This window comes from Triticum dicoccoides, chromosome 6B, assembly GCF_002162155.2.
Source record: "Triticum dicoccoides isolate Atlit2015 ecotype Zavitan chromosome 6B, WEW_v2.0, whole genome shotgun sequence".
Lineage (NCBI taxonomy): Eukaryota > Viridiplantae > Streptophyta > Magnoliopsida > Poales > Poaceae > Triticum > Triticum dicoccoides.
In genome coordinates, this window is record NC_041391.1 from 706,027,263 (window position 1) to 706,042,290 (window position 15,028).

Below are 15,028 nucleotides of genomic sequence, written 5' to 3' on the forward strand. Positions count from 1 at the left end.
GGGGGGGCTGTTTTGTTGATGCATTACACTTCATTTATGCTAATAAGTACTCATCTTGTTGCTAGTCTTTCCGTGCAGGTACTGAGCATGCCTACAGCAATATTTTGACCAGCCTCCCTAAGCCTGAGGGTGGTGAATACGGGAAATTCTACAGCCTTCCTGCACTAAATGATCCAAGGATTGGTAATTGTTCTGCTTGCTTTTGGAACTTTGTGTGTTTTCACTTTCTTCTTTGCGATTTACACTCTTATTTGGGTTGCGTCTGTTCTGTTGAGTCTAATTCTTGCGTCATCCTAGACTCAGGGAAACTGTAACATGTGCAAGTCAACTCTGCATTCAGTCACTTACCTTTGACTAATTAGCATTGCTGTTTGACAATGATTTGCTTCATATCATACTCTTCTTTAGAAAACTATAATTCACTTGCACACAGAATATATTATGCATGATAACATGTCAATTGCTATGTGCCCCCACAAGCCTACATCAATTGTGTGTAGTTTAAGCAGTGGCAAATCTATAGTTTTAGTTTGAACATTACTCACGCATATGAAAATTTGTCAGTGTTGTTATCAGACTGACATACTTTTTTCCCGTTGTATATCAGATAAGCTGCCCTACTCTATCCGTATTCTTCTGGAGTCAGCTATCCGTAACTGTGATGGCTTCCAAGTTACCAAGAATGATGTCGAGAAAATCATTGACTGGGAGAACACATCTCCGAAGCTGGCTGAGATACCTTTCAAGCCAGCACGAGTTCTCCTCCAGGTATTGAACTGAAACATTTACAGGAAATCTCGCAGTTCGATGTGCCTTTTGCTTATCATTGGTTTTAATTTACTCTCTAGGACTTCACTGGAGTCCCAGCAGTTGTTGATCTTGCAGCTATGCGTGATGCGTTGGCCAAGTTGGGCAGCGATGCGAACAAGATCAATCCATTGGTACACCTTATCTCCTTGTCAACTGAAAAACTTGATCATCTTGTTCAGGATGATCTTTGTTTTCATAGAAAAAATATTTTGAGTAACAACCCATCTAGTTTTTTTTTCCTGATATACATATTTTCATTTGGGGTGCAGGTTCCGGTGGATCTTGTTATTGACCACTCGGTGCAGGTGGATGTAGCAAGGTCGACCAATGCATTGCAGTCGAACATGGAGCTGGAATTTACCCGCAACAGAGAAAGATTTGGTTTTCTTAAATGGGGCTCAACTGCTTTCCACAACATGCTGGTTGTCCCCCCGGGTTCTGGTATTGTTCACCAGGTTGGTAAACATGCCGGATCAAAGGAATTTTTCCATTGCCAACATGTCCGCTACCTGAATAACTCTTTATCTTCATTTTTTCATATTTGTGTCCATATTCCAGGTCAATCTCGAGTATCTTGGCAGAGTTGTTTTCAACACAGATGGCATCATGTACCCTGACAGCGTTGTTGGCACTGATTCACACACCACTATGATTGATGGTTTGGGTGTTGCTGGCTGGGGAGTTGGTGGTATTGAAGCAGAGGCTACAATGCTTGGGCAGGTAAATCTGCGGTGGAGCTCTGCCAACCTCAATAATAGTTATTAAGATCTTGTGATGAGACTAATGGTGATCTCTTACCTATGTCCTAACATCCTTTTCTCGTACCTATATCACAGTGCCCTGCTTTTCCTTAAAACAGTCTACTTCACTATAATATGGTAATTTGTTTGTGCAACTTGTCTTCACTTGGAATTTATCGAGTGTTTGGCTTGTGGAATTGGATGGTAATGGTCAATGTACAAAACACATCTATCCCACTTGTTCTGTTTGCACGTTTAAGGAATGAACTGGGTTGGTTCGTAACGACCTCACCCCTCATAAGCATAAGATTAGTAGAAAGTCAGGGATTGGGGCATCCCACCAAAACACATGGGATTATCACATGATAGACCAATCCATCCTCTATGATATGGTGGTCCCTGAAGCCAAAAATCCTATAAGTTCAGCAGCATAACCCAATAAATGCTCACTGTTTTTTTATCACCTTTTGACGTACCTCCTCCAGTTAACCAATATATTATTTCCTTCTACAGCCGATGAGCATGGTTTTGCCTGGTGTGGTTGGGTTCAAGTTGACTGGAAAGCTAAGGAATGGTGTCACTGCTACCGACCTTGTTCTTACTGTTACCCAAATGCTAAGGAAGCATGGTGTTGTTGGCAAATTTGTCGAATTCCATGGTAATTATCCATTTTGCACTATAGGATGCATGATGTCTTGATATTATTTGTTTGTTTGTTTCTTATTGATTTTTTTTCCTTTTGTTTGTTTTTATTCAGGTGAAGGTATGGGCAAACTGTCTTTGGCTGACAGGGCCACAATTGCTAACATGTCACCAGAATATGGAGCTACCATGGGCTTCTTCCCTGTAGACCATGTGACATTAGATTATCTCAGATTGACTGGCCGAAGCGATGAAACGGTAGGTTCCAGTAACTATCGACAAACTCTTTTACCCATTTCATAAATTCGATATTTTGATAACGAGTACTCTATGGTAGCCAAAATAAGCATGAACTATGTGTTACAATAAAACAGTAAGCAAATCATGACAGTTCTTCATCGCATTGGTGATGTTTTGTGGTGGCAAATAATCCCCGTGTTTTCCCAAATGGGCCGTTGATGTTTTTTATTTATTCCCCACCACACCTCCACAATATATAAGCTGTGCGTGGGTGATATGAATTCAGTGTGTTCCATCTGCAATTCTTTTGTTTAAACATGAAACTTTAGCTGTATATAAGAACTCAGTACTCTTAAAGAGCTATAATTTGAGAAAACCTATACCTAAAAGCTTTGTGTTTTACTCTCAACTATTGTAATAAGCAGTCAAGCATATTACAGCTGCCTTTCTATGCCCCACAGGGGTGAGGTATATTGCTCATGCTAGGGCTATTGAGGTGGAATATTGCTCATGCAGTAGCTCCCAAGTTTCTGAAAGTTATATTGCTATTGCTATCCTGGCCATTATTTTCTTATTGCTATCATTGCCGTTGTTTGTGATATTGGTTGAACTGGATGACATAATCTAATGAGCTGCATCTTTCTGTAAACTGAATCTTACATTTTGATTTAGGTGTCAATGATCGAAGCATATCTACGGGCTAATAATATGTTTGTGGACTATAATGAGGTATGCCTCTCTTTTTTTTAAAGTTACGGTGCTTGAATTTAAGTTATTTGTTTTTCATAATATAGACATATTTGCATTCATGGTGACAGCCTCAAGCAGAAAGAGTTTACTCTTCATATCTTGCGCTGGACCTTGATGAGGTAGAGCCTTGCATTTCTGGCCCGAAGAGGTATGACTATTAGTTTTGTAGTTGAATAAGTGTTCTGCCGATTGGGATGTGCATTATGATTTATGAAGTATTATTTGGTTTACAACTGTAGGCCGCATGACCGTGTCACTTTGAAGGACATGAAATCAGATTGGCATGCTTGCCTGGACAACAAAGTTGGTTTCAAGGTAAGCTGTTATCTATGTATCTTATACCTTTTGCACTGGAATTTGCAATGTTGACATTGTTCATAATACACACACAAAATGTCAGGGCTTTGCGGTGTCGAAGGAACAACAGGATAAGGTTGTGAAATTTGACTTTAATGGACAACCTGCTGAACTCAAGCATGGCAGTGTTGTTATAGCAGCAATTACTAGTTGCACAAACACATCAAACCCCAGTGTTATGCTTGGTGCTGCTCTTGTCGCAAAGAAAGCTTGCGAATTGGGTCTCGAGGTCTCTTTCTTCCCTAATGCGCTCAGATTTTGCTGTACTTCCTGCGTTTCTCTGTTTTCTGCTGACTGTGGAGTAATACTAATCTTCAGGTCAAACCATGGGTAAAGACAAGCCTTGCCCCTGGATCTGGGGTTGTCACTAAATACTTGCTAAAGAGGTATCTTGTTGTCCTTGACTAATTTTAATGTCATATGCAGTGGCATGTTTGAATAAAATTTGGTGATTTTTTATCACGCAGTGGCCTTCAAGAATACTTCAACAAGCAAGGATTCCATCTTGTTGGATATGGGTGTACCACTTGCATTGGCAATTCTGGTGAACTCCATGAATCTGTATCAGCTGCCATCACAGAAAATGGTATGTCTAGGATGCATCGCATTGGATATTTTTAGCTAGCTTGCAAGGAATTTGTGTCGTCAATTTACCGTTTGCCTTTTGCTGCATAGATGTTGTTGCTGCTGCTGTGTTGTCGGGCAACCGTAACTTTGAGGGGCGTGTGCACCCTTTGACTCGGGCCAATTACCTTGCTTCACCACCTCTGGTTGTTGCATATGCACTTGCTGGCACTGTAAGTCCATGAATTTGGCGATCACGTAACTTTGATCAAAGGGCTAGCGTGGTCAATTATTTGTATTCTTTTTGTGCATGTTACAATTTGTACTTTTCAGGTTGACATTGATTTTGAGAAGGAACCCATTGGAGTTGGAAAGGATGGCAAGGAAGTTTTCTTCAGGGATATATGGCCCACAACTGAAGAAATCGCAGAGGTATATATATACTTCAGTATACCTTCATCCTTTTGTGTGTAAAATCATGACCTGTTGCTGTCATGCTGCCTGCCGCACTACATCGGATGTCGTTTCTACCATACACATTTCTTTTGTAAACGAACTTAAATGGTACTACTCAACAAACAGGTTGTACAATCCAGTGTGCTGCCTGACATGTTCAAGAGCACATACGAGGCCATCACAAAAGGCAACCCAATGTGGAACGAGCTTCCTGTCCCAGAAGCATCGCTCTACTCGTGGGATTCAAACTCCACTTACATCCACGAACCTCCCTACTTCAAGGACATGACCATGTCCCCTCCTGGCCCACACGCGGTGAAGAACGCCTACTGCTTACTCAACTTTGGAGACAGCATTACCACGGATCATATTTCACCCGCAGGCAGCATTCACAGAGACAGTCCTGCTGCCAAGTATTTGCTTGAGCGTGGCGTGGACCGGAAAGACTTCAACTCATATGGTAGCCGGCGCGGTAACGATGAGGTGATGGCAAGAGGAACATTTGCAAACATCAGGATTGTGAACAAGTTTCTGGGTGGAGAGGTTGGGCCCAAGACTATTCATGTGCCCACAGGGGAGAAGCTCTCTGTTTTCGATGCGGCCACGGTACGTTGCTGCTAGTTGTATGTGAATAAATTAATATTGCACATCTGTCTGTACCTTAACTTTTATATGTATGTTGGTGTAATATTGCAGAAATACAAGTCTGAAGGTCATGATACTATCATTCTTGCTGGCGCCGAGTATGGGAGTGGTAGCTCTCGTGATTGGGCTGCCAAGGGGCCGATGCTTCTCGTAAGTTGCAGATTTATTGACTTGTACTATTTCAGTCCTCGTACATATTTGGGAAACAACAGCATCAAAAGTAAGTGTGCACGTGCTATTATTTTCAGGGTGTGAAAGCGGTGATCGCCAAGAGCTTTGAGCGGATCCACCGAAGCAACTTGGTCGGGATGGGGATCATCCCGATGTGCTTCAAAGCTGGCGAGGATGCCGACTCACTCGGTCTTACTGGACATGAGCGATACACCATTAACCTTCCTACCGATGTCAGCAAGATCCGTCCTGGCCAGGATGTGACCATCACCACGGACAACGATAAATCCTTCACTTGCATACTTCGCTTTGACACAGAGGTATATATATATGAACTGTGTCCTACAATTTACTATCAGTCCTACAATTTAGTATGAACTGTGTCAGTTGGAGTTGACACATTCTTTGTGCTGGCAGGTGGAGTTGGCCTACTACAACCATGGAGGCATCCTGCCCTATGTAATCCGCAACATGGCAGCAGCTCAGAACTAAGGCGAAAGAGCGCGCGCGTGCACACACACACACACTCTTTCGACCACGACGGTGGCACGGCAGTCTTGTGCCATCATCGACGTCGAGGGTTGGTTTAGAATTTCGCCGGGCTTCGTTCGCTTTACAAATAAACCGAAAAAATAAAGCCCCGTAGGAGACAGAGAAAGGGCATTTTCGTACCTGGTGCTCATCTTTTGGCTGTGATTATGAAACCATCATTCGGAACAAATCTTCAGTTGTGGATTATATCGTTCGGCAGTGATCTTTGTGCGATGGTTTTCGAGCTGTTCATTTTTTCTTTTCCTCTTTGAATGTGCTGTAGTGGCCTTATTATTACTAGTAAAAGAAGTTGGAAAAGAAAAACTAGGGTTCCCAACTGCTTTGCGGCACGCATGTGGGATGGCTCGCGCGAGCCGACCTCACACCCTGACGTTTTTTCCTTCCGCTTTTGACCCTTGCATTTTGTTTTCTTTGTCCATGATGCTTTTAAAATTGCACAACAGATTACGGACTCAACTCAGAAAATTTGAAAATATCACATCTTCTGATGCACTCCCTCCGTCCTAAATTTTTTGTCTTATATTTGTCTAAATATGGATGTATCAAGTCATATTTTAGTATTATATACATCTGTATCTAGACAAATTTAAAGATGGATTGAGTACTTCCATCAAAATGGATAAAAGGGGATGTATCTAGGTGCATTTTAGTTCTAGATGCATCCTTTTTTATCCATTTTGATGACAAATATTTTCGAACGGAGGGAGTAGATAATTACCATCTGCTTAACATTTCAGTTGGGTCAACCTCTTTTAAGTTTGCACGAATCTTGAGTTACTTTTGTTAGGGGTATCTTAAGTTACTTAAAAGGCATGTACTCCCTCTATTTTTATTTAATCCGTCTATTAGCTTTGATCAAAGTTAAGCTTTGTAAACTTTGAAAAAGTTTATAAACAAAAAAAAAATATGTGCAATAACAAATCAATACCATTAGATATATTATTGAATGCATTTTTACATCATATAGATTTGGTATGGTAAATGTTTATAAATTTGGTCAAACTTTCAGTCAATTTTAATACGCAGAGTAAATAAAAACAGAGGGATTACTAAGTTTGAACACAAATTACATGAATAGCCTCTGATCTGGATTCGTGTTTTCATATTCAAAGCATATATATTCGTGTTTGCATGGAATCTTTTATGGCGAGGACAGCGATCTGGTCACTAACATGTCGCATGCATGCTCAGGGAGTTAATTGCAGGGAACTACCACACTTCGGCACATCGTAACGAATCAGTACCATTAGTCATTTTTTTTGCCATGCAGTACCAACTCTGAGCCTAAGTGTTGCAAAACGGTCTGACAGTCGTATGAGCGTGTATTGACCGGACGAGACTTGCCTGCTCCCTTCCCATGCTCCCATCCGTGCTCCCGCCTATGTGGCTTGATTTGATTGGAAGAAAATAAGACCCGGCCCCACCCCCTGAAAATCAGGGGGGGAGATGATTAGATTAGAAAAGAAAAAGAAAAAAGGACAGCCGTATGATGAAGTGGGAGCACGGATGGGAGCATGGAAAGGGAGCAGGCAAGCCGGATCTGTATTGACCACGTATCTGACCGCTGGGACCCATGTGTCAGGGGCTGACGTGGCATATTCTTTTACAAAAACAACCCTTACTTTTTATTTAATCACGCATATATCCTCCATTTTTTCAAAAAAAGGTCTTGCCACAAGAACCTTTTTTCAAAAAATAACCCCACGCGCGCGTCCCGCCTGTATTCGAACCCGCACCGTCCCGTTAGATGAGGACGCTCGCTGCCGCTGCGCTGCTGCTGCTCCTTTTCCAGTAATCTGCACGCATAAGCTTATTTATACTTTGTGGCGTTCGCTTTTTTTTTTTACAAAGTAGAAAATCGCGCGACCGTCCGCCCGAATCGATCCCGCCGAGTCGTTCGCCGTGCGCGCTTGCTACCTCTGCCACACGCCATCCTATGCGTCAACAAGTGGCTGCCCCAACTAGTACATGTATACTATGCAAAAAAAAAAACTAGTACGTGTATACGTCTTTAAACTCCGAGCCGTTCCGGTTGTTATGCGATAGTAAAAAAATATTATATGTCCATTGTGTTGTACAATTAAAAAAATGTTCGCCGCATTGTTTAATATGTATATTGAGCATTTTTTAATATACAATGATCTTATTTAAGTATACGATATCATATTATAAAAACTTAATCATGTATATATTGAACATTTTATAATGTACGATGTCTATATATATGTGTGTGTATGATTTTTATCAATATACACACACTACGTTCGGTCTGAAGAACAAACCTGCTAGTCTCTGCATTGTTTTTGGGTTGAGTTCAAAAAATTTAAAATTACTCTGAAAGGTAGATAGAGTGTTTATGCATTTAAAAAAATGTTCAGAACATTTTTGGGAAAAGTTGAACGCGCATTTAAAATTGTAGTATTTTATAAAATGTTCAGCATGCATTATAAAATTTATTACGACTACACAATAATTTTTAGTACATGTTTTTAAATTTTTGAGTAACTGTGCATTAAAAAAATACAACAAATATACGCAGTAACTGTGAGTTGGCCATATAATTTGTTTAGTTGTGTATCTGAAAAATATAATGAGAATGCATAGTAATTGTGCATGCGTGTGGTTCTGAGTGAAGACACATAAAATTATCTGAATATTTGTTTTTTAACTCAAATTTTTAAAAAAGATGTGCTGGCCTCACTGGGCCGCGGTTGGGCCATCCTGCAACCCATCCAACACTGGTCGTTTAGCTCGAACAGATCGGATCGGGGACGAGGCACACGGGCGGCGGGGTTTGAATCCAGCGACGGTTCCGGCGACCGCGTCGCCGCGCCGCTGCTCCGCCGAGCCAGCCACTGCTCCGCTGCGCCGGTGAGCCAGCCGCTGCTCCGCCGAGCTAGCCGCTGCTCCGCCGAGCCAATCGCTGCTCCGCTGCGCCGGCGAGCCAGCGTCTGGGCACCGGCGAGCCAGCGATGGGGCTCCGGCGAGGGGAGGCCGTCGAGGTCGAGGCGGCGGGGCTTTTGAGTGATTTGATTTACAACAAAGGTGTTTTTTGCAAAAATATATGCCACGTTGGCTCCCGACACACGGGTCCCAACGGTCAGATACACCGTTAATACGCGTTTATTCATGGCTTAGACTGTTTTGCAACATTTAGGCTTAGAGTTGGTACTGCATGGTAAAAAAATGACTAATGATACTGATCGGTTAAGACGTGCCGAAGTGTGGTAGTTCCTTGCAATTAACATAGTTCACAGGGAATGCTCCCAGAGCTATGGTCGGTTCGTCCCTTCCGCCGACCTCGTGCGCCGGAATCCACATGCAGCGGATGCGTCGCGTACGACGACCTCCCGCGTCACGCCCGCCCTGGCTAGTTTCCGCCATGCCCGGTCGACACTGTGCTGCTGCACGAGCATCGGACGCAACCAAAAACCCAGTTCGATACCTCACCTCCTCACCTACCTCGGCCGCCCGTATATATGTCGCGAGAGAGGCCTGGACAATGGCGGCCACACCGATCGATCTCGCACTACGGCTCGGCCCGACAAGTAGCCGGGGTGAGGTGACGGCCGGTGAGCTAGCGCGCTAGCGGCTCACGCTCACCTCAGTTCAGTTGTCGTCGGACTCGAGCAGAGTCGGTCGGTCATGGTCCTCATGGAGGCGCCGCTGCTGGCGAAGAAGCCAGCGGAGGGGGACGCGGCGGCGCCGAGCAGCTACGCGGAGGCGCGGGAGGCGCTGGTGCGGGAGGCGGAGCGGCTGTGGGCCATCGCGGCGCCCATCACCTTCAACATCCTCTGCCTCTACGGCGTCAACTCCGCCACGCAGCTCTTCGCCGGCCGCCTCGGCAACCTGCAGCTCTCCGCCGCCGCCGTCGGCCTCTCCGTCGTCTCCAACTTCTCCTTCGGCTTCCTGCTCGGCATGGGCAGCGCGCTGGAGACGCTGTGCGGGCAGGCGTACGGCGCCGGCCAGCTGGGCGCGCTCGGCGTCTACATGCAGCGCTCCTGGATCATCCTCGCCGTCTCCGCCGTCCTGCTCTCCCCGCTCTACGTCTTCGCCACGCCCATCCTGAGCGCGCTCGGCCAGGACGACGCCATCGCCGGCGCCGCGGGGGAGTTCACGCTGCGCATCCTCCCGCAGATGTTCTCGCTCGCGCTCACCTTCCCCACGCAGAAGTTCCTGCAGGCGCAGAGCAAGGTGATGGTGCTCGCCTGGATCAGCCTCGCCGCGCTCGCCGCGCACGTCGCCATGCTGTACCTCTTCGTGGCGCGCCTCGGGTGGGGGCTCGCCGGCGCCGCCGCGGCGTACGACGTCACCTCCTGGGGCATCGCCGTGGCGCAGGTGGTGTACGTGGTGCGCTGGTGCGGGGGCGGCGGCGGCTGGGACGGCCTGTCGTGGAAGGCGTTCGAGGGGCTGTGGGCCTTCGCCAAGCTCTCGCTGGCCTCCGCCGTGATGCTCTGCCTCGAGGTCTGGTACATGATGGTGCTCGTGGTCCTCACGGGCCACCTCGACGACGCGGAGATCGCCGTGGGCTCCGTATCCATCTGCATGAACCTCAACGGGTGGGAGGCGATGCTGTTCATCGGGCTGAACGCGGCCATCAGCGTGCGCGTGTCCAACGAGCTGGGCTCCGGCCGGCCGCGCGCGGCGAAGCACGCCGTGGCGTCGGTCATCCTGCAGTCCCTCCTCATCGGCCTGCTGGCCATGGCGCTCATCCTGGCCTACCGCAACAGCTTCGCGGCGCTCTTCACGGGGGACCGGGCCATGCAGGCCGCCGTGGGGAAGGTGGCGTACCTGCTGGCGGTCACCATGGTGCTCAACAGCGTGCAGCCGGTGATCTCCGGCGTGGCCATCGGCGGCGGGTGGCAGGCGCTGGTGGCGTACATCAACCTGGGCTGCTACTACGCGTTCGGGCTCCCCCTCGGGTTCTGCCTCGGCTACCTCCTCCGGCTCGGGCCCCAGGGCACCTGGGCGGGGATGCTGTGCGGGACGGCGCTGCAGACGGCGGTCCTGCTCGCCGTGATCTGGAACACGGACTGGGAGGACGAGGCGGCGCAGGTGAGCGAGCGGATCAGCGCGTGGGCCGGCGAGAGCAAGCAGCTGGCTCAGGGGGGCGCCGGCGCCGGCGACGACGGGGACCTCAAGGAAGCCTTCCGAGTGTGATCCGACGGTGCGCGTAGATCGTCCAAGGAATGTCAGCCATTGATTCCGGTGCTGGATTCATCAAATTAAAGCGCACGACCAAACTATATGGAGCTTTGTGTTTTGCTAGAACTCATCTAGATGAGAATAATTTGATCTCATTCATTTTAAAAACGAGAACAGATACAACCCACGTCAGCACACACGCATCTTATAGCATCACATTCAATGACTATAAAAGGTGAATGAGATCAAATTATATCTCATCTAAATGAGTTCTAGCAAAACTGTTTTTTGCGAATAAAGCAAGGGAGTACCTAGAACTCATTTAGATGAAATATAATTTGATCTCATTCACTTTAAAAACAAGAACACATACAACCCACGTCAACACACACACATCTTATAGCATCACATCCAATGGCTATAAAAGATGCACATTTAGATGAGTTCTAGCAAAACTGATAAAGCAATAAGAGTTTATTCCTCATATGATCATAAATCGTTTAATTAGGTAACAAATCGTCTAAGAGCATCTACTCCCTCCGTTCGGAATTACTTGTCTCGGAAATGGATGTATCTAGAACTAAAATACATGTAGATATATCCATTTCTGCGACAAGTAATTCCGAACGGAGGGAGTATAACCGGACTTTGCAAATCCGGCCTCCTATACGCCCGCGGGCGCTTCCACGACCGGCCCCTCATATATTACACTACGCATCCACATACCTCAAATCCGGATCCTCAAATTCATGCAATCCATGCACGTCGATCATAGTATACAAACTATCCGGATACCAAAGTTCCAAACAAAGCAAAGCAAATCATAGTTCAATAAACTGGACATGGCAAGTTAATAATGCCCACCGGTTTCCTGAAAAACAAGGTTAATTAGGATTTGCAATTCTTCAACCTCATGATATTTTTTTTTATCAGTCGTTCACGATCATACCCTAAAATTGCATAAAAGAAGGTTTTCCTTTACCACTTACTGTGAGGCAAGAGCCCCACGGCTCCTCCTATATTTTAAACAAAATGTGTACAAGAAAAAGCAGAGATGCTCCTTTGTATCAAGATATAGGATGTTTTTTGATACTTTCTCTTTGTATCAAAAAATATCTTATATTTTAATATGGACAAAGTACAACATTGTTGGTCTAGAAAGCCACCGAGAAAAATTGAGGAAGAAAGAAGAAACTAAAAATAAAAGAGAGAGAGAGAGAGCGCGCGCGCTTTGGCTATGCTTTAAAAAAGAAGGGTGGACAAGAGCCATGTCCACTGTTGATTGCGCTCTGGTACATTCGTAAACTAACCCGACTAGACCACTCCCCCGCAAAAAAAAAAAAAAACGACTAGACCACTACTCCCTTCGTTCCTAAATATTTGTCTTTCTAGAGATTTCAAATGACTACTATATACGGATGTATGTAGACATATTTTAGAGTGTAGATTCACTCATTTTGCTCCGTATGTAGTCACTTGTTAAAATGCCTAAAAAGATAAGTATTTAGAAACGGAGGGAGTAGTATACAGCTAAATGTTCAACAAACACGGCGGTTTCCTTGCGTGGAGTTCTCTTTTTTTGTGTTTGCTATTTGTAACTTATTGGAAAATGATAATCAGTCGATTTTCAGGGAGAGAAAGAAGAGCCGCGCACGGATCTCTGATGTTGAGATGGTGGCAACACGACCAGCCACAACGTCCCCGGGTGGCCTCGCTAAGACCATCGGAGACAGGGACATCACAGACAGAGGAGAGGCATGGGTTGACGGATACGGTGTAGGACGTGGTCGCCTGCAGCCAAAGACGGCGAATAGCAGAAGGGGGATGTTTAAAGGGAAGGCTGATGCGGCATCAACTCGAAGGAGGGGGTGGGTCACGTAGGCCGATGCAACAAGGTTTTGAATTGTCATATTCACTTGTCTATTTCTAATATTTTTGAACTTCCGTATTTGAAGCATGACAGGCAATCTATTCATCTTCAATCGTGGCAGTACAACGAATACCAGAAATAAAAATTACATCCAGATTCGTAGACAACCTAGCGACGACTACAAGCACCGAAGCGAGCCGAAGGCGCGCTGCCGTCATCGCCCCTCCATCGCCGGAGCCGGGCACAACTTGTTTTAGTAGACAGTCGGGAAGTCGTCGTGCTAAGGCCCCATAGGACCAGCACTCCAGAACAGCAACCGTCGTCGATGAAAAATAACGTAGATCGGAAGGATCCAAACCGAAGACACACGAACGTAGACGAACAATGACGAGATCCGAGCAAATCCACCAAAGATAGATCTGCCGGAGACACACCTCCACACGCCCACCAACGATGCTAGACGCACCGCCGGAACGGGGGCTAGGCAGGGAGACCTTTATTCCATCTTCAGGGAGCCGTCGCCGTCTCGCCTTCCTGAGTAGGACACAAACCCTAACAAGATTGAAAAAAAACGACTAAAGACGGAGCCCTCCCGCCGGCACTTGCCAGGATCCACCGCGCCTCCATGGCCCTAGGGCCACCGGAGACGAGGCAGACCTGCGCCGGCGCCGGTGAGAGGCACAAACCTAACTTTCTTTCTTGGAGGAGGAGGAGGAGGCAGAGCCCTGGCTCTAGGTACATCACAAATTGTGGCTTTTGATCAATGCACTACACTAGTTGTTGTTGCTACTCTACTGTGTTCGAGGGAGTCCCAACGACATCTATGTTGAACATCAAGGACATCCACTCGGAAATATTAGTGCTCATTAGCTTATTATCTAATATATTTGTTCAAAGGTCTCTAGAAAAAGTAGCTTATTACCTTGAACTAAACTATAGTTTCATCTCACACTAGCCAAATTATGCGTGAGAATTTCACAGTAATATAATTGCGAACCACAAATCATGAGTAATAAAATCCTATCAATGAACTGACCAAAATCTACATTTTTGTACACCAACATTAATAAAACTAAAAATGACATTTGTTGATGGATATCTACGTCTACTAACCATGGATAACTAGTTAGGTTGGAATTAGAGGGGCTTGCCCCTCCGCCACCTTATCAATATTTATTTACCTTGAGGTACATGTATCTTATAAACATCAATTATATTGATGATACATGCATGTGTTAGAGCATGTTTAGTAATATAGCCAACTGCTGGCTATATGATGTTGCCACATCATCTATAGCCATCAATTATTGTCACTCATACAACAAGGTTCTAGGTTGGTTATAATATTAGTACCTTTTCATTTTCTTTCTATCTCTTTTTTCACATTTATTGCATTTTGTCTAGGAGCATGTGTATAGCTAGATTCTTGCATGATAGCCCACTCTCCTTACTTTTTCATTTCTCTCTTCTCCACATAGACAAAGTTGCCATGTAAGAGGGTTATAAGCCCGCTATTGTGCTTGCTCTTAAGAAGTTATACGCTAAACCATTGATTTGGTCTTATCTACTCATTTGATATGGAAACATCAACGATGGATATCTTTGATTTGCATGAAACATCGGTTGCATGTTTCCAATGACTTTAATCAGCAACTACACATCCATTCCACATGGATTAAATTTAGCCATATTAACTTCTTCATGCATTTAATAACCTTTCATTTACACAAAGTAAAATTTCTTAGAAAAAGTTTCCCAAGGCAACGCACGGGATATCCTTCTAGTTCTAACTTCAAACAATTCTTTTTTGCTTATGTAGAGTGACATGGCAGGCCACGTGCTACTGCTCACAGATGGTGGGCCCACCACTGTGCTACGTGTCGCTCTCCAGTTTCTACAGTAGCAAGATCGTGGAGTGCACACGCTACATCTTTGGCCTCCACGACGCTGCAATGCTTGACACTAGATTCCCCGCAAAAAAAGATGCTTGACACTAGATGCTAAGCCTAATGCCAGGTGCATTATGCTTAGCATAATGAGTACCATTGTGGCAGTAGTCATGCCGCTAGAAATGCATAGTAGTGTA

The 15,028-nt window shown here is 45.4% G+C and overlaps 2 protein-coding genes across 2 annotated transcripts in view; both read left to right on the forward strand.

The window, feature by feature from the left end:
* LOC119324861 (putative aconitate hydratase, cytoplasmic) overlaps positions 1–6,158 on the forward strand; it is a 7,456-nt gene extending 1,298 nt beyond the window's left edge. The window contains exons 2-20 of the mRNA XM_037598630.1: positions 79–183; positions 608–768; positions 849–941; positions 1,080–1,265; positions 1,369–1,530; positions 2,064–2,208; positions 2,308–2,450; positions 3,105–3,161; positions 3,251–3,330; positions 3,422–3,497; positions 3,583–3,768; positions 3,858–3,925; positions 4,007–4,125; positions 4,215–4,336; positions 4,437–4,535; positions 4,686–5,165; positions 5,256–5,354; positions 5,453–5,695; positions 5,793–6,158. Of these exons, the coding sequence (XP_037454527.1) occupies positions 79–183; positions 608–768; positions 849–941; positions 1,080–1,265; positions 1,369–1,530; positions 2,064–2,208; positions 2,308–2,450; positions 3,105–3,161; positions 3,251–3,330; positions 3,422–3,497; positions 3,583–3,768; positions 3,858–3,925; positions 4,007–4,125; positions 4,215–4,336; positions 4,437–4,535; positions 4,686–5,165; positions 5,256–5,354; positions 5,453–5,695; positions 5,793–5,867 (2,699 nt within the window). The 3' untranslated portion in view covers positions 5,868–6,158. The remainder of the gene's footprint in view (positions 1–78; positions 184–607; positions 769–848; positions 942–1,079; positions 1,266–1,368; positions 1,531–2,063; positions 2,209–2,307; positions 2,451–3,104; positions 3,162–3,250; positions 3,331–3,421; positions 3,498–3,582; positions 3,769–3,857; positions 3,926–4,006; positions 4,126–4,214; positions 4,337–4,436; positions 4,536–4,685; positions 5,166–5,255; positions 5,355–5,452; positions 5,696–5,792) is intronic.
* Positions 6,159–9,447: 3,289 nt separating this feature from the next.
* LOC119324353 (protein DETOXIFICATION 35-like) lies at positions 9,448–11,306 on the forward strand. Its single transcript, XM_037598142.1, has one exon. It carries the CDS (start codon positions 9,573–9,575, stop codon positions 11,085–11,087), a length of 1,515 nt encoding a protein of 504 aa, XP_037454039.1. The 5' UTR covers positions 9,448–9,572; the 3' UTR covers positions 11,088–11,306.
* The last annotated feature ends 3,722 nt before the right edge of the window (positions 11,307–15,028 follow it).

Bases quoted from the DNA above. Each gene is read 5' to 3' on its own strand.
- LOC119324353 (XM_037598142.1), top strand. From the start codon at position 9,573: ATGGTCCTCATGGAGGCGCCGCTGCTGGCGAAGAAGCCAGCGGAGGGG.